Source organism: Schistocerca americana, chromosome 7 (genome assembly GCF_021461395.2).
Source record: "Schistocerca americana isolate TAMUIC-IGC-003095 chromosome 7, iqSchAmer2.1, whole genome shotgun sequence".
Taxonomy (NCBI): domain Eukaryota; kingdom Metazoa; phylum Arthropoda; class Insecta; order Orthoptera; family Acrididae; genus Schistocerca; species Schistocerca americana.
The window spans coordinates 474,462,643-474,486,195 of record NC_060125.1 but is presented as its reverse complement, the minus strand read 5'-3'; the positions used below and the strand labels follow the sequence as shown (position 1 = coordinate 474,486,195).

At 39.0% G+C, this 23,553-nt stretch overlaps 1 protein-coding gene across 4 annotated transcripts in view; it reads left to right on the top strand.

Annotated features, from left to right (window-relative positions):
• LOC124622425 (protein daughter of sevenless) overlaps window positions 1-23,553 on the top strand; it is a 243,346-nt gene that overhangs the window by 217,753 nt on the left and 2,040 nt on the right. For all 4 annotated transcript variants that reach the window (XM_047148121.1, XM_047148119.1, XM_047148120.1 and 1 more), the window contains 4 exons: window positions 1,004-1,167; window positions 2,589-2,965; window positions 9,057-9,397; window positions 13,668-13,864. In XM_047148121.1, the coding sequence (XP_047004077.1) occupies window positions 1,004-1,167; window positions 2,589-2,965; window positions 9,057-9,397; window positions 13,668-13,864 (1,079 nt within the window). The remainder of the gene's footprint in view (window positions 1-1,003; window positions 1,168-2,588; window positions 2,966-9,056; window positions 9,398-13,667; window positions 13,865-23,553) is intronic.

Sequence of the window (23,553 nt, the reverse complement as noted above, 5' to 3'; positions counted from 1 at the left end):
ATCCTACGGTCTTGGCGTGCATCCGTGCGTCGCTGCGGTCCGGTCCCAGGTCGACGGGCACGTGCACCTTCCGCCGACCACTGGCGACAACATCGATGTACTGTGGAGACCTCACGCCCCACGTGTTGAGCAATTCGGCGGTACGTCCACCCGGCCTCCCGCATGCCCACTATACGCCCTCGCTCAAAGTCTGTCAACTGCACATACGGTTCACGTCCACGCTGTCGCGGCATGCTACCAGTGTTAAAGACTGCGATGGAGCTCCGTATGCCACGGCAAACTGGCTGACACTGACGGCGGCGGTGCACAAATGCTGCGCAGCTAGCGCCATGTGACGGCCAACACCGCGGTTCCTGGTGAGTCCGCTGTGCCGTGCGTGTGATCATTGCTTGTACAGCCCTCTCGCAGTGTCCGGAGCAAGTATGGTGGGTCTGACACACCGGTGTCAATGTGTTCTTTTTTCCATTTCCAGGAGTGTATATGGATGAAGAATTTGTACCCTGAAGTTCTAAAGCATGTCACCTGGTCACTTCTTCCAGTTAGTGTTTTTCGCGTATCCTATATCCACAGTTCTGTAAAGAACCTTCTAATTTTTATTATTTTAACTTACTTTCCTGCATCCTTCTGTAACACGTATTCTTTCTCATTTTTTTTTCTAATTTTTCCACTGTTCATGATTCACCCTCATCAATGTTTTATATTATACAATACAGTCATGTATATTTTAATCTAGTATGTAAATAAATCTGGGGTGGTTGACAGGCACTTGGAAAAGGTTAAAGGTTGCTCAACTTTTTAAAAAGTCATTCTCCAGAGCTCTCTCTCTCTCTCTCTCTCTCTCTCTCTCTCTCTCTCTCTCTCTCTCTCTCTCTCTCTCTCATTGATGTGTTTGGCACATTCATTCAATAAAGATTTTGTTTTAATTTCTACCCATTTAATTTTTGAATTCACTGTAATATAAGGCGTGTTTCACTGATAAGTGTTTTCTGTTCGTCATTTAAAGGTCACGGAACTACACGCAGCCTCCCATCTGTGAACTGGGAAACTTTTCCCAGTAGTGCAGAAGCCGATACAATGAGTCTGCCCAGAACAACTCGCCCATCAGACAGTTCAACAGAGGGGGATGTTGGTTCATGGAGCGTTGTTCGCCGCTTTGGTCGTCTAACTGTAAGGATCTCTTATTCTTTTTATTTTTTAAAAAATAATAATCTAGACAAACATTTTAGTTCCTGAAGTGAAGTAACACAATAAATTAGTAGGACAAGAAAGTAAGTGGAACAAAAACAGTGACAAAAACATTATGAGGCATGTGGCTTACAGTAAAATATTTGCCGAAGTGAGTAACTGCTTAAATGTCAGCAGGTCGTGGTTACCATTGCTATATTGTATTGTATGGAACTGGGGACCTAGAAATGATGGAGATGCTCCATCCCCACTGTAGCCCTCAGTGGTTCACAACCCCACAACAAGCTACAGCAGTCGGCTCACCCCACTGCCATCCCACACCGAATACCAAGGGTTATTGTATGGTTCAGCTCCCAGCTCCCAGTAGTGTCTAAAATGATTAATAGCAGTTTTTTCTCACACAGCATATATACAGCTCTAATATGTGCTACTACGATTGTCATCTACGTATGTTTAAGAATAAGTGATAGATGCCAATAATATAAACTTCAGAACACACATAATAACACAGTAAAGTGTACTGGATGTTCATTTTTATACCTAAATCAAATAACTCCATAAATCTCCCACGCAACTAGATAGATGCTGTTAGAACTGGTTTTGCTGTCAAAGTTGCCCAGAGATGGAACAAACATTGCTAAAAAAAATTTAATTCATTCAGTATGTATTTCATTAGAGCAGACAGGTGGTAAGACAATTGGGACACATCTGAATGTTAAAATGCCCTAAATTAACAGAGGCAGTCAGAATGGAAAACTGAAGTAGCCAGTGCAAGGAAATGCTACTTTTCCTTTAATTTTAAAATTGCTAGCTATAACATTTTAGCAAGGAACGGTCTGTGAAATCAAGGCTTACATCATCTTACAAAAAAAGTTGATCTTGACCATTAAGACCAACTGTATACCAGATAATCAACTTTGATGATGTTGGTAAGTGCACAAACATGTTGTATGAAGTGCCTGAACCTTATACATGATAAACTTTGTATTAGGAAACTGAATACACATCTTTCACCATAAATATAATAATATAAATTATATTATATATAATATAAATAATATAAATATTATATTATTATATTATATATAATATAAATTATATAAATTATAATATAATAAATATAATAATATGAATCCAAATAATATCAACCTGAAGAACGAAACTTTTGGGGGACATGTCAAAGATGTTAATAACAGTAGCTGATGTGGGGAAAAAATCATATAGTAATTCAGTTTTCCAAGGATTCCAAAAATAAATTGAAAAAGCTTTATATTATTGAAAGTACAAAGGTTTGACTGGTAACAATGTAATTTGTGTGTCACTAGCCAGTGTGGCAATACGTAATTAATAGGTTTTATGCACTGAAAAATACAATGTCTAAAAATTGTGCTCTTCTTTTCCAGGTAGTTGATAGTGATATACCACCTCCTGCACCACCTCGACCACCTAAGCCATCTCACCTTACATCAGTAGACAACAGTGCTGGGCCGAGTTACATGAATTTGGACAATATTTCCAGTCAGAGCACAGGATCGACAGTAGTTAACAGTGACAAGGGTTCCCAGGAGCCTCCGTCACCTGTGTCACCACCTCATACTGATGTCATTGTTGTAACAGACGACATGTATGACTTTCCAAGGTCGCATCAGTATCCAGTTACAGCAGGATTAGTGTCTGGAGGTGAAGCTGATGGAACTGGTTCTCTCTCTCGGATGCCTTCTCTGTCAAGGCACTGTTACAGCAATGCTGCTCCTGTACAAGTAAATGGAGATGTTTTTAGGTATGAGAGTGTTTTTTTTAAAGTGCCAATAGATAATTTCTTTGCCTTTTATAGTTTGTTTGAACTTGCAGAAGAAGAATAAAAAAATGTAGTGTGTTCCAGAAGAGCCCCCTAAATTGCAAGGAAAATATTGGTGGTTGTTTTTTCTTTGACGTGTCAAGAAGACACACCTTCCTCCTCCCCATCCCCACTTATGTGTGACTATTATCTGTAAACATCTCTCATAGTTGCTGCAGTATTCAGTGTGTTCAAACTTTGTCAGTTTGACTGTACATACTAGATGCTGGCTGGTGTAACCTGCAGTAAGAATAGAAAATACGGTTTATACTTAAAACTGAGCTGGAAGATACAGTGGTGTTGGAAGTAAAGTGTATTTAAGAAAGAACATTCATGTTATTGGTTTACATGTACTACAAAAAATTTAAGATTTATTTTGAGAGAATTGTGTATACAATTTGCTTACTGTTCAAGCTATATCACATCTGAGTTAGAACTCAATCTTTTGAAGATATTATTCATGTTGTCCACGAGGAGATGACATAGCTGAGAATGAAATGTGTTGATCTGGCTTATTATTCGTGCAGTGATGTCACCTGGTTTCCTGTGGGCAATATTACAGGGCCAGAAGAGAACAGACTGCCTGCATCACCACCACATAGTTTGAAATTGGTTTTTAATTTGAATTCCTTGTGAATGCTTAGTTTCTAGTGCCTGATTAGATTATAGATACTAATAAAGAGAGAGAGGGGTGGCCAGTACTTACCTCAGCTCAGTACAGCCAATAGATACACAAAACAGAACAGAAAATTTACATTCCTAGCTTTCGGAACTTTGTTCCTTCATCAGGGAGGAGAGAGGGGAAAAAAGGGAAGAAGGGAAAGTGGTTTCAGTTATTCACAACCCAGGTTATGAAGCATCAGGGAAAGGTAAACAGGGAGGGTAGTAAGGATGGAGGCATGGTCGTCTGAGGGAAGATAAAGATATTCTACTGTAAGTACTGTGCCAGCTTCAAACCAAAGAGGATGCATACAGAAGTAAAGAGGTATCTAGTATAAAGATAAACACAACTATGTAGGAAGAAAAGATGCGTGAATGGCTAAAGAGGAGAGGGGAAAAAGGAGAAGACTGAAGTGTAAATAGGAGTGAGGTTGGTTAACGTAGGTTCAGTCTAGGGGGATGGCGGGATGAAAGGATGTGTTGGAGTGCAAGTTCCCATCTCCACAGTTTCAAGGGACTGGTGTTGGGTGGGAGAAGCCAAATGGCACGTACGTTGTAGCACGTTCCTAGGTCCCTAGAATTATGCTGGACGGCATGCTCTGCTAGTGGGTATTGGACATCCCCTAGGCGGACAGTTCATCTGTGCCCGTTCATGCGCTCAGCCAGTTTAGTTGTCGTCATACCAATGTAAAAGGCTATACAGTGCAGGCATGCCAACTGATAAATGACATGTGTTGTTTCACATGTGACCCTGCCTTGAATTGTGTATGTTTTACCAGTAGCGGGGCTGGAGTAGGTGGTTGTGGGGGGGATGCATGGGGCAGCGGGGTCGGTTACAGGGGTAGGAACCACAGGGTAGAGAAGGTGGTCTGGGAATATTGTAGGGTTTGACAAGGATGTTACGGAGGTTAGGGGGGGGGCGACGAAAGGCAACTCTGCATGGTGTGGGGAGAATATTGTCAAGGGATGATCTCATTTCAAGGCTTGACTTCAGAAAGTCATATCCCTGGCGGAGTAATTTGTTGATGTATTCGAGGCCAGGATAATATTGGGTGACAAGGGGGATGCTTCTGTGTGGTGTGGGGGTAGGAACATTGTTGTTTGACAGTGAGGAACGTATTGCTTGGGAGATCTGTTTGTGGACAAGGTCTGCAGGATAGTTGCGGGAGAGGAAAGCACTGGTCAGGTTATTGGTGTAATTGTTGAGGGATTTGTCACTGGAGCAGATACGTTTGCCACGAATACCTAGGCTGTAGAGAAGGGAGCGTTTGATGTGGAATGGATGGCAGCTGTCAAAGTGAATGTACTGTTTGTTTGTGGGTTTGATGTGGACAGAGGTGTGGATGTGAGCTTCAACAAGATGATGGTCAACATCCAGGAAGGTGGCTTGGGTTTTGGAGAAGGACCAGGTGAAATTTAGATTCGAAAAGGAGTTGAGGTTATTGAGGAAATTAAGGAGTTTTCTGTTTTGTGTATCTATCGGCTGTACTGAGCTGAGGTAAGTACTGGCCAGTCCCTCTATCTCTTTGTTAGTATTTGTTTCACATCTTCATCTGAGATTTTCCATTAATCATTTTGATTAGATTGTAGCTAAGATTATAACCAGTCTTGTTGAATTCAATGGTGGACATAACAAATATCTGACACTTTTTATATTACAGTCCTAGTAAGTGGTTACTTCAAGGAGATTCTATGTCCTTTCATAAGACTATTCTACTAAAACTGACTTTCCCAAGTTTCTCAACTTCATGTGACATACGTATGCATCACCATTTGGACAGGGTGTGATTATTTGCCCTTCATAATTTTCACTACATTCACAAAGCAACATTGTAAATACCAGGAACACCCAAAATGAGGCTGTCTTTTATTGATCAAAATGTTTCTTTAATTTTCTGCTGTGTACAGAACTCTGGTCTGTATGGTATCTGCTTAACATGTATTATAGTTTTCTTAAGGTTGTTCCACAAAATGTTGTCCTTCATAACTGACTCATGTGGAGGGTCTGGGTTTGATTCCCAATAGTGCCAGGGATTTTTCCTTGTTGGGAGGACTGGTACGGAGTGCACTTGGCCTTTTGGGGCCAACTGAGGACTACTCAACCAATTAGTAGTGGTTCCTGGATCAAGAAACCTGACACAGACAGGGAGAGTGATGTGCTTTCTGTGTCTCGCTCTATGCCACATTTACTGATGCCATTGATAGATGATGTGGTGCTCAGTCAGGCGCAGTTAGCTTGTCTAGGGCCAGAATGGAGAACTTTTTTCTTACTTCACAATGTGTAAGGCATGCCTGTCGACTCTTCTCATTCTTTTTCCACTGCATTACTAGGTTTCGGCCTCCATTTACCAATGAATGCTGATTTAATTTGATGCGGTTTATATAACTTCCTTCTGCAAATGTGTTCCAGATGCTTTAATTAGAAATGTAGCATTCACAAACAATTTTAATTCCTTCCAACCTGTAATTCTGGTCCAAGGGGATACAGGGGCAGGGAGTCTGCACTCACTTCAGAGTCCATTTCCCATATCGGTGGTTAGTTTTCCTGATGATGCAGATGTGAATATCCTTGAAAGCTTGGGCTTTAGTTCACACATGATGCAACTTGAGCACAAAGAATTTTATACGCAAGTGCTGCTGCAGGAGTCAGCGAACCCTCTCCATGCATAATGTTACATGGTGTCTTATCCAGTGTCCTTAAAAGGGACTTAAAATAACAACATAAATTATTAAAGATTTTATCCAAGCAGTGTATAAATAACTGTAAAATACCTGCTCAATAAAATGTCTTTAAGAAGTTTAAATATTTAAATAATTTTAAAGAGATAGGTGAGAGTTAAAAACCTAATTTACATGAATTTTACTGTTTGCAAGGTTGTTGTAAAGATCTACTTGCTATGTTGAATGTGAGACATAAAATGGAATGGTCCAGCAATAAACGGTTGTTTACAAACATTGTTTTGAGATAGCATCAGCAAGGACGAAAAAGAATAGATTCCAGATTGAATGTTTCACTTTGCCACAGAATAAATGGTGCAGTGAAACTCACTAATGTTGCAAAACAGTGTACTATAATGGGACATGAGCCTGGACCAGCATCTCTGGCAAGCAACCAAAATGATGGAGTAGTTGAAAAGCTGGACTCATATTTGAGAGGAATAGGTCCAGATCCCTGAGAAGCCATCTGGTTAAAGGTTTTCTGGATTGTTTATGTGAAAAACCAAATCCCTGTACCATTATTATGCTACCCCAGATTCTACTCGGCTTCTAATGACCTTATCATCATAGGTAAGGTAGTCTTATTATCCTCCTCTTTTGTTTTCCTTTTGTGGATATTGTTCTTACCAAAGATCTGTACAAGCATACCTCATAGTTAAACTTTAAGTTTTCATCTGTCAGTGACACACTCCTTCTTTGGTGGACCTATCTCTTAGAGAGCTGATATGGTAATGACAGCTTAGCTATAGTCTAAAGGTAGTTTCAACAAGCAATATTTCACTCTGCAGTGGACTGTAGCTGTAATGAAAGTAATATAGTAATACTGGTCATGAGACCCATGAAAAACAATGGTTGAGGTTCAGCCACACACAATTCTAATCTGTTAGGAAGTTTAATTGATGAGTAAATGCATTAGTGTTGTTGTTGTGGGAGAGTGAGTTTCACTTTTGCATTGCAGGTGTGGGGTAGGTGCATAACAACATCACATCTGATCTGCTTAGCTTTTCAATGTATGGCAAGTCATGCTATTTGACGATACAGTCTGTCTGTAGTGGTGACAAACTGGAAGTCAAGTTTTTGCATCTCTGACATGTAATCCAGTAGACTCTGTCATCCACATCTGTTCAGTTTTGCCTGATTAAGTGTGTTTTGGAGGTAAATAATAAAGCTATTGGAGCAAAACAAATATGAGAAAATTAGGGTTCATCATTAGGCAGTATTTTAGTGATAAACGTGGCCTTGTAACTTAAATTTCAGTATGATTGTTTCTTCTCATGTTTATTCTAGCTTGAAAGAGAGAATTGAAATGCACTGTTCAGGGTACACAAGTTACAAAAATTGGATTTTATTTTGAATCCTTACCATCCAGCAGATATTCCAGAGACTCTGAAACATCTTCGAAATACTGTAAGCAAATTCATCACCATGACAGCAAAGTTGTCAAACTAGATCATGTTCATAATATGTCTCTTTGCTCTATACAACTACCTATTTCAGTAGCTTCATATCCAAAATATCCTACGGTTACTTTAAGATTCAAAGTATTCTCTCCTTCCTTCATGTAGTCATAAGTCTTGTACATTCCTCTATAAATATGGAGTGCTGCAGTCAACTGCTATGTCATACATTCTTTTCTCTACTGCGTACTTAAAATTTTGAGTGGCATTTACTTTAGCAGCATAAAAAAAATTACTCAAAACTGTTGGTTAATATGTGAATAAAGATACTGTTGACAGTTTTTGTATACACAGATATTTTATAAAGGACTATTAAATCTGAATTTTCAGTACCAAATAACCTTAAAAAAATTGTTGGAGTTGTTGTAGAAGTAACAGGAGTTTGGTTTTGAATAGCATTTGAAGTGAGTGGCTGATACAGGTGCTTGTAATTATTTTATAGAAGAGTGCTGCACCCATGAACAGCAGGAGACAGACAAAGAGATGAGGAAACTTACTTCTTTAAATACCATCTGAATATGTACATATTTTCACTCCTTTCAAAATATTGTTAATCACCTTGAAGTAAAACTGTTGGTTTTTTACCCTCTGACCAAAAACTTTCTTCTTGGCACTTAGACATAGTTAGTTCCCTGGTAAAGCACTTAAAATGATTTTACTAAAATATTTAGTTTTGAATTTGTCTCCTTTTGCTTGACAGGGGTAACCTAGTTTCTCATGCAGTCAAGAATGTCTTCAGAGTTCACACTCATCTCAGTGATTAAGACGGTACACCACCTCATCACCATTTAATTACATGAAAAGTAGTTGAAATCTGGTTCAAGTAGTAACTTTTCAAACAAATGTCACCACTGACATGGAAAAGATAGCTTACAATAACTGTAGAAATAATATTTATACAGCCTGCAAATTGTTGCCCTGTTAGTCAGCAATTGTCTCGCAATCTGTTTCACTCTCCCTTTTTTTTTTTTAAATGTTAAGATTTGGTAGAAAGCTAATGATCATCACATGAATGATTAGAAAGGCTGTTTGGAGAAACTTTGATTTTTACTTTTATAATCATTCTGTGCCTATTATTCATTTAACTTCTCTGTCCAAGAAAGTATCACAACAAGTATAATTGTAAGATGAATTGATTGGAAATAAAATTTTCATTGCAATCCTTTTTTTAATCTGTTGCTTTGTGTTTCGTGCTATAGGTACGATTTCCATGATGATGTAGTAAACGTGCCTCTTCAAGATGGAACTATAGGTGACGAGCCACCATCTCCACAGTCAGAGGGATCCTGCTCTGGTTCTGTAGCGTCATCATCGACTGCAGCTGCATATTCCAATTTGCCAAGTCCGAGTCCTCTTGGACAGGTGCCAACCCCACCAGCTGTGGACAGGGGCCTGAAGCCTGGCCGCAAACTGTCTGACACACTGTCTATTGCTTCAAATGAGCTGTCACCTGGTGCATATCCTGCACCACCCAGTGTGGACAGAAAGCTGAAGCCAAATCGCAGGTTCAAGGATATTGTGATAGCCGTTCCTGAAACAGGTTACTTTCTTTACTTTCTTGTTTATGATTGCTTATATGAGGGGGAGTCAAATGAAAACTGTTTAAGTGTAATTGAAAATTGACATTTTGTGCCATTGTTCTGTAAGTTAGCAGCACTTCCAGCGATATAAGGAATGCCTTTCATGTGTCAGCATACTACGGACAAGTGAAACACAGTCACAGTACTGCTTCAAAATGGCTGCTCTGCTTGCGACATGCACCAAGGAAGAATAGTGCTTTGTCACACATTTTCTGATCAATGAAAGCATGAATCCTATTGAAATCCATCATGGGCTGAAGGTTCAGTATGGTGATGTATGTCTATCTCTGCAGCAAGTGTATGAGTGGAGTAGAAAATTCAGAAATTGCGTGACTTCTGTGACAGACACTAAGCACCTGAGCACCTGGTACAGTTAGACTGCATTGTGACATCAGAGACTATGGCAGCACTTGAAGCCAGTACAATGGACAATGGTCATGTGATGGTAGACGAAATAGCTGCAAATCTGAAGATTAGTCATGGATCAGCAAATCACATTATTCATGTAGCGCTCAAGTTTCACAAAGTGTCTGCAAGATGGGCGCCACCACAGCTCACTCCAGAACTGATGTAGTGACATTTTGATGTCTGTGAGAAACTTCTGTGGTGCTTTGAAGCAAAATGTGATGACTTCTTTGTGAGAATTGTTACTGGAGGTGAATCCTAGGTACACCACCACCAATGTGAAATAGAGAGCAAGCAAGGAATAGCATCATTCCTCATCACCAAAACCCAAGAAGTTCTGGACGCAGTGATCTGCAGGGAAGATTTTGCTGACTCTGTTTTGGCGTAAATGAGATGTTGTCTTCGAACACTACACAACTAGGGGAAACATCATCATCAGTGCATCATATTGCAACATGTTAAAAAATTAGCTTTGGCCTGCAATAAGATCAAAGCAACCTGGATGTCTAACTACTGGTGTCATATTGCAACAAGACAATGCTGAGCCTCATACTGTCTGTGCAACACTTGAAACCATTGATGACCTGCATGTTGATACTCTGCCACATCCACCATACTCACCAGACCTCACACTTAGTAGTTACCCACATGTTTGGATCAATCAAAGCAGTGATGGGAGGAAAGAAATTTCGTTCCAATAAAGAGATGCAGCATGCGGTGCATGAGTGGCTGTACATGTTACCAAAATAGTTCCCCCCCCCCCCCTCCCCCAAGGACTTCCTTTGTGCTGGATGAAGTATTTTGAATGATGGATGGTATGCAGACTATGCCAAAAAATGATACACTTGTGTTTCACTTTTGTTCAATAAAAATATTTAAAGTTTTCATTTGACTCCTTCTTGTATCTCTGTGTAAAGTATAACTAAAATATAACCATGCCTTTTATAATACCAATGGAAGTTCTTTCCTGTGGGCTGTAGGGTCATTCAACCCTGTGAGACCTTTTCTTGGTACAAGCTGAGTAGCCCTTAATCCCGCCCAGTATCATTAAATAATACTCTGTTTATAGTTTATGCACAAGTTTTGTGAGACATCCTTTTGTTAAAAATTTTCAGTTTCTAGTTAATTAGTTAGTGAGTTTCATGTTCCATGGATCATTCTGCATGATAAATTGTAATGATGTGGAAAGAGGTGTTTAACATTCACATCACAAATTAATTTGTACACTTGCTTTCATGCCGAACATCCCTAAGTTTTTATTTAAAAAAGAAAAAAAGAGAAAGATATACAGATGTGATTTAGTAGTTCCTAACCACCACCTATGAGACACTACAATAATAGAAATTTACCTATGGAATAGGAGTTACCAAGGAGAAACTTTCTCAGTTTGTTTTTCATATTTTACTTCACTGCCTGTCAGACATGTCGTATCAGCAGATACGTGATTTTTTTTTTAAAAAAAAAAAAAAAAAAAAAAAATTGTTGCAGGATTCTGCACCCCTTTTTGTTGTAAAGACTACTTTAATGTGGAGTAATGAATGTCATTTTTCTTCTGGTATTGTTATTGTGTACATCATTGTTCCTTTGGAACTGTAGTGACTTATTTACAACAAGCTTCTTGAGGGAATAAAAATACTGTGACCAGAATGCCTGACTCCTTAAACATGTGTCTTCAAGGTATTGTGGGTGAGCACCACATATTACTCAGTCAGCACATTTTGAGTAATTGAAGGCTTTCTTTCTTAAAGATGAGTTACGTCAGAACATTATGCCATGTGACATTATTGACTGAAAATGTGCAGAATATATCCGTTTACAGATATGCCTCTCCCCAAGGTTTTCAATGACTCCAAATGTGAATGTGACTGAACCAAGTTGTTTTAGGGGTTCCAAAACATGCTCTTTCCAGTTTAAATTCTCATCAACATGGACACACAAGTATTTTAAGTTCCCACCATATTTATTATTTTCTACCATGTGTTGCACTTATCACTGGTGTATCACCCTGTAGATGTACAGAACTGAATATATTGTCGTTTTAAAATTGAGGGTGAGACCATTTGCAGAAAGCCGGCCAACGATACTTTTAAGAAATTTATTAACCATTCCTTCTGCTTCTGGAAGTATGCTAGGATTGATTACAGTTCTAGTGTTATGTGAAAAAAGAACTAACTCTGCTTGTATGTTGGTCAGAAGATTGTTTACATTTATGTATATGAGGAACAGTAGTTCAAGTCCCTATCCATTGTATCTTTTAGTTATTTTGTAGCCTGATTTAATTCAGTTGTGACTAACTAATCTTGTTGTTAAGAGCAAAGATATTTTTTTCATGTCCTGTGAAGTGCACTTCTTATTCCACATCATTTTGACTTGATTGCCTATCTTTGCAACATGCTGATGCTTTATAATGATTTTACTGGATATGTATGAAGTAAATTTAAATGAATATTGATAAAATCAAACAATAATGCTTACATTGGCTAAGGTTTATTAAGTTTACATCCACTGAGTAAAATTCAGACTATAGCCAAGTTTATAAAACATTTTTAAAATTTGTGTGAGGGAATAAATTGCACGGTTTTTGGTAATTCATTGAAGAATTTAATGTTGATCGCTATTGTGTATGTGAGAAAGTCTTGAGTGTGCTAAAGTATCTTGTATTGTATAAACAAAACTTATTTCTAAGTCTAAGTTTGTGTAAATTTTGTTTGGCATAAATTATAGAAGTGTAGATGTAACACCAGTGGCATTCAGTATACCATAATGTCAAATGATATGATTTGTGATGCATAGAACTTGTGTACTACAGACATCTATCACAAAGCGAACAATTGGAAGTCAGAAATTCCAGAATAGCTCTAAGATGCATGAAGCAATTTAAGATGTATGGAGCAATTTCAATTAAACTTGATACTTACCATCTTCCTCAGGCACTTACCATCCACAGCTTGATATAGGTCTGTACCACACTTTTCCACATATTACATTTGTCGCCTTTCCATGTAGAAGTTTGCCCTGCTTATTTCTTTCACTGTGAATCCATCTTCACGTCTTTTCTTACCGTGAGGAGTTCAATGAATTGGCAGAACTCACCATAGTCCATTTCCTCAGTATTCTGTGTCGTTATGTGCCCAGCCCACCACCAGTTCAGTTTTGTATCAGTCACTATCACGTGCTTGACTCCTGCCTCTTGTCCATTTTCTGTTTTCCTTTATCGAATATTTTTCTCTTACTGTAATTAATCTTCAGGACTACTGCCATACATGCTCTCTTCAATCCCTCCATTCTTTGCTAAAGTTATTCTGCATCTGAAGCAAACAAAACATTATCATCTGCAAATTGAATGTGTTTCAGAGAAGATGCATTTATAAGTGAACCAGTGGCATATGAGTCGTAAAATAATACATTCAAGTATTGCAGTGTATAATGTATTTTGTAAATAGAATTTTTGTCATGTTGTTATGTCTGATGTTTGCAAAACCCTTCAATGTGGTGACTCCATGCAAAGAAAATGTAAATAAACACATAGATACCAATTTAAAACATTGATCACAGTTGCAAAACAAAGTACTCTGATATGAGAATGGTTGCTGATGCAACTACTTAGGTAAATTGTACTGTACCTATTGTAAAATACTAGATCGTATATGTGTAGTTTTACTTTGTTGTGGATCCGAAGACTGTCTAGATAGATCAAAACATGGCATGTAATAATGAGGGTGAATAATAAATCAGAATTGTTTTAAACATTATTGTTTAGTTTTCATTGTGTGGTACAGGGTAATTATAATTGTTGTGATTGTGGAATGGGCTTCCATATGACAGGTGTTCTCAACTTGGCCTCGCCTCCAGCATGTCGTCCAGTGATGGATGGAAGCCGCAGTCTCAGGAGGACACGTGCTGCTCCCAGTCCAACTCCCCCTTCTACAACAGCACCACAACTGCTGAATGGACAACGTCAGCGATCAGATTATAACACAAGTTCTGATGAAGATAATCGGAGCTCTTTCGATGATGATCAGGTGAGATGGCAGTATATTTTATTTTGTGTCATACTTTTGTAAATGAAAACTTCGGGATGATTTTTAAAAACCCATAGAAGTACTGTAATGGGCCCCAATCTAAGAGTGAGTGAAACCGTAAGCAAATAACTGTAAGAAGAGTAGTATCTGCCTGGATAGCTGAGCTCTTTAGTGCACTGCTTCCAGGTTTAGTGGAGGCAAGCCAGCCAGATTGACAGTGGGGGCTAGTGAGCCGGCCAGCCTGGATGTGATTTTAAGGTTGTTTCCCACATCCAATTAGGTGAACACCGGGCTGTTGCCCATGTCCCACCTCTGCTACATGCTACGCAAGTATTTACAAAATGTCCTGACACTTGAGATTTACTCTGGATGCAGACAATAGATGGGGTACACAGATTCTATCCTGGGGTGGGGAGAGGAGGGGCAGGGGAGGGGGGGGGGGGTGATAGGTAGGACATCCAGCCACCACCTAAAATGAGAAGTAGGTGAAGAAGAAAAAGTTTTACGCATCTGTTATTTGACTTATGTATCTCTGTGTAGGTGCTGGATGTTAAGAGCTCATTCTGGTAAAGTGATTAGTGTTGGAGCTTCGTAAGATGAATGTGTATGAGGTGAAGGTTCAACTCCCTCTCAGTCTTAATTATGAATCTATTTGTTTCCATCACTGGTCATGTTATTTAATTTATACGACATTTGAGAGGTAATAAATGAAGAAAAAAAAAAAACTGTTTATTTGCATGAAGTTTCAATTTATGGTTTCCATGTCTGTATGATAAATACCATCCTGCAATGTGTGATGTCGAGAGCACATCTGACAAGTAATTGTACATTGCTTTTGTGGTGTAGCGCACTATGACTCGCTGTATTATTGATTTTGAATAATGTCATTTGCTTCATTATATATCGAGGTTTGACTTAGGCTTTCCAAGCCTCTCCCTCGTCCTAGAAAATTTAATTACAAATAATAAATAGTCAAATAGCATATGAAATTCCCTACAACTTCATGAAAATGTATATGTTTATTTTTGTCATTATATTGCCTCTCAAATGTCATATAAATTAAATAATATGACCAATGATAAAGAAGTAGATTAGTAACTAAGTCTGAGCAGGAGTTGCACCTTCGCCTCATACATGTTCATCTTAAGAAGCACCAATTTTAATCACTTGACCAATGGGAACTTGAACACCTGGTCCTTACGCATGAATACGTAAACCACATAATAGATGTGTATAACTTCTCTTGCAATTTTCTTCGAATTTCCAGGGTAGCGCACCTTATTACTTGCACATTATTACAATAACTTCATCTTGGAACTCTTCATTTGGTCCCTGTTTGCATGACAAACAACAGCATGGGAATTGTGAGTCCACCTTGATGCAAAGCACTTTGTTGTTTGTTTTTCTTATTTATTCCCCAGCAACAAATATCACCATCCTCAGTGGGTTCTTTAAATGTAAAACATGCAGAAAATTTCAATTTATGTTATGCAAACACTGTAACACATTATTACATTTTTGCTGTTCATTTTTTGAAATATAGTTTCTGTCAGTACTTTCTTACTACCTTATTTATTGTACATTATGGGATGTTTTTTAGAATTGTTGTCACTGTTTGCGGCATATTTTCTGTGCTTTTTCTGTCACCGTTTTTCTTAACGTACATCATCTCATCTGCAGCTTTGTGAGCGTCTGTTTGTTAACAAATACTACAAGGTGAACTTACATATGTCAGCGTTGTACGCTTGGGGTTGTGGTAGTGTTGTAGATACAGCTATAGTGTGTGCAAGGCTGTTACTTAGTTTGTTGTGTACTCACATTTGATGGACAGTGTGCAGCTAATTCTACACACAGAAAAGCAAAACTTTCACACTTTGTTTATGATCCAAAACATTACACCATCTTGCTGTTTGTGTGTGTTGCGAAAAATGTATCGCATGTTTTGAGAATGCTATGAAAGCTGTAGTGTGAGTTCTGACGACTTCTGTTCATTATTTGTCTCTAGGAGTGATGGGGAAGTGGTTCTTTTGCGTGTGTGTGCTGTCTGTTCTTTGTCCTTGGTCAGTTCATTTAGAGTGACAGTGTGTTGTTGCAAAGTGCTGTGTTTTCATTTATTGCATTTTTCCCTCCTAGTACAGCCTTTTGTATGTAGTAATATTCTTCTGTTTTCAGTTATCGGTATAGACTGTTGCTGTGTTTCAGAATGTGTAGATCGTTTTTGATATTAGTGGAGTTACAGTTTTTGTCCATTAGGTGTTCTGCGAAAGTTGAGTGTGTGCTGTCACGCTTCAGAGCTCTCATGTGCTCTGTGTAGCTCATTCAGAAATTTCTGCTTGCTTGTCGTATGTATTGGGCTTGACAGGAGTTACATGTGAGCTGATATATTCCAGCATTGCTGGATGTGTCTGAGGTTTCTTTGTATGGTCTTTCTCGTTTTTTAACTGTGTTGTTTGTTCTGAATGTTACTGGGATCCCTTGCTTTTTCGAGGTGTTTCCAATTCTATGTGATATTTTGTTATTGTACGTTAGTGTTATAACCGTGACAGGAATGGTCGCGGGGTGGGCACTAACAAAAACGTAGTGGGACCGAACAGGAGTGGCTCACGAACAAACAAGGTGGAAGAATGGGAATGGAAGGACAAGCATGACAACAGATGACCGAACAAGACACCAAAATCAACAACAAAGTATTAAGTAATGGGGTCACAAGAGAGAGCCTCACGAAATCGAAACAATGTCCACTCGTAAACGGGAAGTAAGCAAATGCAACATAAACACGATGTCTGTAAGAGAGATATCAACCAACTCAATGTGAATACCAGACTGACTTCCTGAGTGAGAGGCAGCCACATAAATACTCAACAGGTATGTCACTATTGACTGCCTGGACCATGTGCTCCAGTGGTGCCCTCATGTTAGACTCGGGGCCAGGAGCACGCATAGCCACGGCTTACAGTGCGACTGCTGCAGAGACCTCTAGTGGTGACAGAGTTCCATGCCGTCTGGCACGGATTTGAAACCCGTGGCATTCGGTACCAGAGTTAGTATGTACCATCTGTCTATTTTTCGTGATTGGATGTGGATTGCTACGTTGTCTGTGCCTTCTGCCTCTGGGTTTTTAGATCCTTTGATTGTGCTCTTGAGTTGGTGGCCACTATTTTTACGTTTCATCTTTACCTTGTTCTTGAGTTTGGTTATGATGTCCGTTTTGTAGTTTTTTTTTTTTTCCAACAGCAATTTATTTGAATATATTTAGTTCCTGCATGTAGTTTACTGTTTGAGGTTTCTGCTTATCCTGTGGAGCGAATGTGTGAATCTGGCATATTTATGCAGTGATGGGTGGTTGGATGAGCTATGGGTAATAGTGCTTTTGGTTGTGGGTTTTCTGTAGATGGAAAATTCATATTGTTGGTTGTTTCTTGTGATTGTACGATACAATAAATTTAGTTTCTTCTTTTTCTCTATTTCCATTGTGAAGTGGATTTGTGGGTGTACTGTGTTGATGTTACAGTGCAGCTCTTCTAGCCTTTTTGTGTTTGTCCATCTACATGGTTACTCTGCAAATCACATTTAAGTGCCTGGCAGAGGGTTCATCAAACCACCTTCACAATTCTCTGTTATTCCAATCTCGTATAGCGTGCGGAAAGAATGAACATCTGTATCTTCCTGTACAAGCTCTGATTTCCCTTATTTTATCTTGATCGTCCCTCCCTATGTAGGTTGGTGTCAACCAAATATTTTCGCATTCGGAGGAGAAAGTTGGTGATTGGAATTTCATGAGAAGATTCAGTCACAACGAAAACCGCCTTTCTTTTAATGATGTCCAGCCCAAATCTTGTATCATTTCTGTAACATTCTATCCCATATTTCGCGATAATACAAAACGTGCTACTGTCTTCAAACTTTTTCAATGTACTCCGTCAGTCCTATCTGGTAAGGATCCCACACCGTGCAGCAGTATTCTAGAAGAGGATGGACAAGCATAGTGTAGGCAGTCTCCTTAGTAGGTCTCTTACATTTTCTAAGTGTCCTGCAGTCTTTGGTTAGCCTTCCCCACGACATTTTCTATGTGTTCCTTCCAATTTAAGTTGTTTGTAATTGTAATACCTAGGTATTTAGTTGAATTTACGGCTTTTAGATTAGACTGATTTATCGTGTAACTGAAGTTTGAGTTCCTTTTAGCACTCATGTGGATGTCCTCACACTTTTCGTTATTTAGGATCAACTGCCATTTTTCGCACCATTCAAATATCTTAATTATTATGTGGGTATTATTATGTAGATGTTCAGATTGTATTTGGCACCTTTCTCAAGTAGCTGCTGTTATTTTGTGAGTGTTACATCAGTAAAATTAATCAAGCTTTCATGGAATGTGTGTTTTGTATGTCTCGGTTTTAGAGCTGTTTTTGTTCATGAGTTTATTTAATTTCTGTTCCTGTTCCTGCCATTTCTTTTGTATTATTGACTGCGGGTGGTGATGTACTCTTTCCATTACATTATCCAGTGTTGAGGAGCTGGTGATTTAGTTTGCTAATTCTAGGTATAATTTGTATAAGCTGACTTAAAGTTCTTGCTTTTATGAGTATAGAGAGCAAATTCATTTTTCAGCCAGGCTCTTTCAGTTGTTTGTTTACCAAGCATGTCCTGCAGGTGACATGTTGTTTACATTAATTTTAATATAATTAGGAATGATGTTTTTGGCTGAGCAGACTTTGGTGTACTTGAGGAGGTTCTTGTTTGTTTGATGTAATTTCATCTTCGTTTTTTTAAGTTTGTTGAAGTGCTTCACTAAAACTGCCTGGCATGGTGTAGAAACAATAACTTTATCTTGGAACTGTTCCATTTGGTCTGTGTTTGCATAGAGAAACAACAATATTGAAATTGTGAGCTTGTCTTGATGCAAAGCAATTCGTTGTTTGTTTTGTATACTTATTCCCCAAACTAGTTTCAGCAACAAATATCGCCATCATCAGTAGGTTCTTTAAATTAAAACATGCAGAAAATAGCATAGTTATACAAACATTGTAACACATTATTACATTTTTACTGTTTGTTTTTTGAAATATAGTTTCTGTGGATACTTCCATACTACCTTATTTATTGTATTTAATGGGATGTTTTTAAGAACGGTTGTCGCTGTTTGTGGCATATTTTCTGTGCTTTTTCTGTCGCCATTTTTCTTAGCATACATCAGCTGTGCAAGTGGCTGTTGGTAAACAAATATTACAAGGTGAACTTACACATGTCAGCATTAAACACTTGGCAGTATTGTTGTGGATACAGTTTTGGTGTGTACTAGTCTGTTACTTAGTTTGTCATGTATTCACATTCGATAGACAGTATGCAGCTAATTCTATACACAGAAAAGCAAAACTTTCTCACTTTGCTTATGATCCAAAACATTACGTCATTTTGCTGTTTGTGAGACGCATATTGTGAGAAGACTAAAAAAGCTGTAGCGGGAGTTATGACTACTTCTGTTCCTGCAAAGTGTTATGTTTTTGTTTATAATGTTTTTCCCTTCCACAAAAAAGGATAGAATAGTTGCACTGTAACATCAGCACAGTATACCCACAAATCCGCTTCACATTGGAAATATGGGAAAACAAGAAACTAAATTTATTGCATCTTACAATCACAAGAAACAACCAACAATATGAATTTTCCATCTACAGAAAACCCACAACCACAAACACTATTACCCATAGCTCATCCAACCACCTGACAGTGCATAAATATGCCAGTTTCACACACATGCCCCACAGGATAAACAGAACACCTCTTAAACCAGAAAATACACACAGGAACTAAATATATTCAAACAAATTGCTGTTCAGAACAACTACAAAACAGACATCATAAACAAACTTATTAACAAGTTAAAAGTGAAACATGAAATAGTGGCCACGCACTCAAGAGCACAACTAAAGGATGTGAAAACCCAGAGGCAGAACACACAGACAACACAGCAGAGCACACCACATCAAGAAAACACTCTCTTTACTGTTCTCAGAGAACTGACCCAGGACACAGAACAGAAAGCGTGAGACACACACACACACACACACACACACACACACACACACACACACACGAACCACTTTCCCATCACTAATCACACACAGAGATATAAATAAGGAACAGAAGTCGACAGAACTCCCACTACAGCTTTAATAGCCTTCTCACAACATGCGATATGTTACGCATGAACAATAAGGTGGCGTAATGTTTTGGATCATAAACAAAATGTGAAGGTTTTGCTTTTCTGTGTATGAAATTAGTTGCTCTCCGTCCATGGAACGTGAGTACACGCTAAACTAAGTAACAGCCTAGTACACACCAAAACTGTACCGCAACCCCAAGTGAATAATGCTGACATACGTAAGTTCACATTGTAGTATTTTTTTACCAACAGCTGCTCACACAGTTGCAGATGACATGATGTATGCTAAGAAAGGCGGCAACAGAAAAAGCACAGAAAATAGCCACAAACAGCGACAACAATTCTTAAAAACATTCCATAGCGTAGAATAAATAAGGTAGTATGAAATTATCTGCAGGAACTTTACTTCAAAAGAAAACAAAGAGTAAAAATGTAATAACATGTTACAATGTTTGTATAACTACGCTATTTTCTGCGTGTTTTAGATTTAAAGAACCCACTGATGATGGCGATATTTGTTGCTTAAACTAGTTTGGAGGATAAATAAGTAAAACAAACAACAAAGAGCTTTGCATCAAGGCGGACCCACAATTCCCATATTGTTGCACATTATGTTGGTTTAATGGCCTACTAAAGGTGTAAAAAGTTTGAAGTAAATCTGTAATCCCAGTGTCGTGTCTCCCCTTGTGAGATTTCTACTGGCTGGTATAAAATCTTTTATTTCTTCACATCACCACTGATATAAGATCAGCTGTCCATTATCAAAGAAACAGTATCACAAAATCACCATAAGCTGCTGTAACATGTAGTTAGGGACAAGCAGTTATTTTCAAGTGAACAGCTTCAAGTGATGAATACCATTACATCAGTTAAAGGCACCAAATACATAATTGCCCTTCGCTGCATCTGTCACTTAAATAGTATCTATTATCTTATACATTTTTGTGTTAAATAAGTACTGTAGGATTAAAGGAGACAACACACCGAAAGGAGAAGTGATGAGTTGTCGATAGGCTCGCTTAAAAGAAAGAAAACTTGCTAGCTTTTGGAGTTATCTTTTGACAAGTTAGAGTAAAAAAACACACATAGCCTATGCTTCTACATCGTGCCTGCTAGATTAACAGTGCCAATGCTGTTTTTCAGCAAGTGGGCGGGTTGTGTTTGGGATATTGTGGGGTGGGGTGGGAAAAGGGACGACGAGTTGGGAGGCAAGGAGAGGGACTGAGGGTGGGTGGCTAGCGAATCAGAGGAAGGTTGGGTGGTGGGTTTGCCAACTACAAATGAGGTGCGGGAGGGGCTGATGCAATTGTAATGTCCAGTGGGATGCAGCACACACTGAAGGCGACATGAAGTTATCATCTGAAGGTGCCTAGCAAGGGTTTTTGTGTGTGTGTGTGTGTGTGTGTGTATGTGTGTGTGTGTGTGTGTGTGTGTGTGTGTGTGTGTGTGTGTGCATGCCTATCAACATCTCAGTGCCTGTGCTTTTCAGTGAGTAATCTCCTTTAATTCTGAAGTATTTATGTTGTACAAGAACTTTCTTACAGCATTTGTCTATTACTCACTACATGCACAAACTCTCTCTCCAAAGTCATATTGTAAACTAATGACTGATCAAGCTGAGTCAATCGACCTTTATGATAGGACTTCCAGGAGACAGTATGCTGAACAATGCATTGGTTCATAAATTTTTGCACTTAGTGACTAATAGAAATATGTCTAAGATGTATAAGTGACAGGTGCAACAACTGATAATTGTTATGTACTTGGCTCCAAGGAATCTTCCTGTAACTTGATCACAGGCAGAGATACCATTTTTTTATTTAACTGTGTTAGTCAGTTTAGACATGTCGTGCTAAAGAACTAAATTTCATCAGTGACACAGAAAACTTATTGTATCACAGAGAATTCATGGATAACCATTTAGTATACGCATGAAATCTCTGTACTCCACATGACCACCAACTCTGGTAGCTCGGGCCAGAATTCTTTTTTGATTTGTTGGAGTTGGTGGTCATGTGTGCATGAGGTGTGCTTGCCTGTGTGTTTCTCTGTTTTTCTTTTGCTGATGAAGACTGTGGCTGAAAGCTTTGTGTAAGTGTCTTTTAATTGTGCCTATCTGAAACTTGACATCTCTTCTTTATTGTAAACAGCAATCTATCTTTGCCTGCATTGTTAATTTTTTGATTTAATGTGACATTAGAAGTTCCTGTATGGGATATGAACAGTACAGCTTGCATCTTGAAGATAATTCGTTGAAGGTGTGGTTTACTACTTGCTTTGTAATTCTTGATCTTCTGCAGGAACTAGAGTACCATACTCACGTGCTTGCCTATACCTTTGTTACTGATGCTGTGGTACATTTGGTGTGAGTTGGGGTGTAGGGTGAGCATGATCTGTCGAACACCCGTGAGGATTAGGTCTGAATTGATATATTTGCAGCATGTCTGGTAACTGGAGGGTCAAGTTTGTGATTCACCACAGTTTGGTGGTGACCTTTCATGGGAATAGACCATTCGTTACTTGTCATGCCCATAGAGAATGCTACACACTAATTGCAGCATAGCTGATAGATAACATAGCTGCTTTCACGTGTGGCCATGCCTTTTAATAGGATAGGAAATGCCTGTGACTGGACTGTTGTAGGTGGTGGTTGGGTGTATGAGACAGGTCTTGCAGCTGGGTTAATGACAGGGAAATGGCCCATGGTGAGCAGGATTGGGAAGAGGATTGGAATAGGGGTAGAAAAGGATTTTCTGTAGTTTTGGTGGGCAGTGAAACTCTACATTGGGTGAGGTGGGTAAGAGTTAGGTAGAATGCCCTCAGGGTATGATGAGACATAGTTGAAGCCCTGATGAAGAATGTTGTTGAGCTTTTCAAGGCCAGCGTGATACTGGGTAATCAGAGGAGTGCTGGTCAGTGGCTGGTTATCAGGTTTACTGAAGTCAGGGGAGGAGGTTGCATGGGAGATCTTTTTATGGATGAAAAGTTAGGATACTGTCTTGTCAAAGAAGGCTCTAGTAATGCTAACAGTATATTTGGACAACTCCTGTTGTCCTCTGTACATACAACGTTCATGGGTGGTGAGGCTGTAATGAATACATTTTGACACTGATCTGTGGCAGCTGTCAAAGTGGAAGTACTGTTGGTTGTTGTGGTGGTGAGTTTGGTATCGGGAAGATGTTGGGAAAGATAATGTTCCATGGCTGCAAGGCTATGGGTATGGGAGATATTGGTACAAAAGGGCATTACATCCACAGTGATCAATAAGAAGTCTGGAGGTAATGGAACAGGATCTGTTGAAAGGCTGTGAATAAAATCAGCAAGTCTTGAATGTAGAATGGGAGGTTACAGACAATAGTTTGGAGGTGTTGGTCAATGGAGGCAGTGATTTCTTCTGTGGGACCATTGTACCCAGACACAAAGGGACAGCCAGCAGGTAGACCTGTGGGACTGGGTTTATGGAGTTCAGGAAGCAGGTAAAAGGTATGAATGCAGGGGGCTTGCTGGTGTGACAAGGGAGATGGAT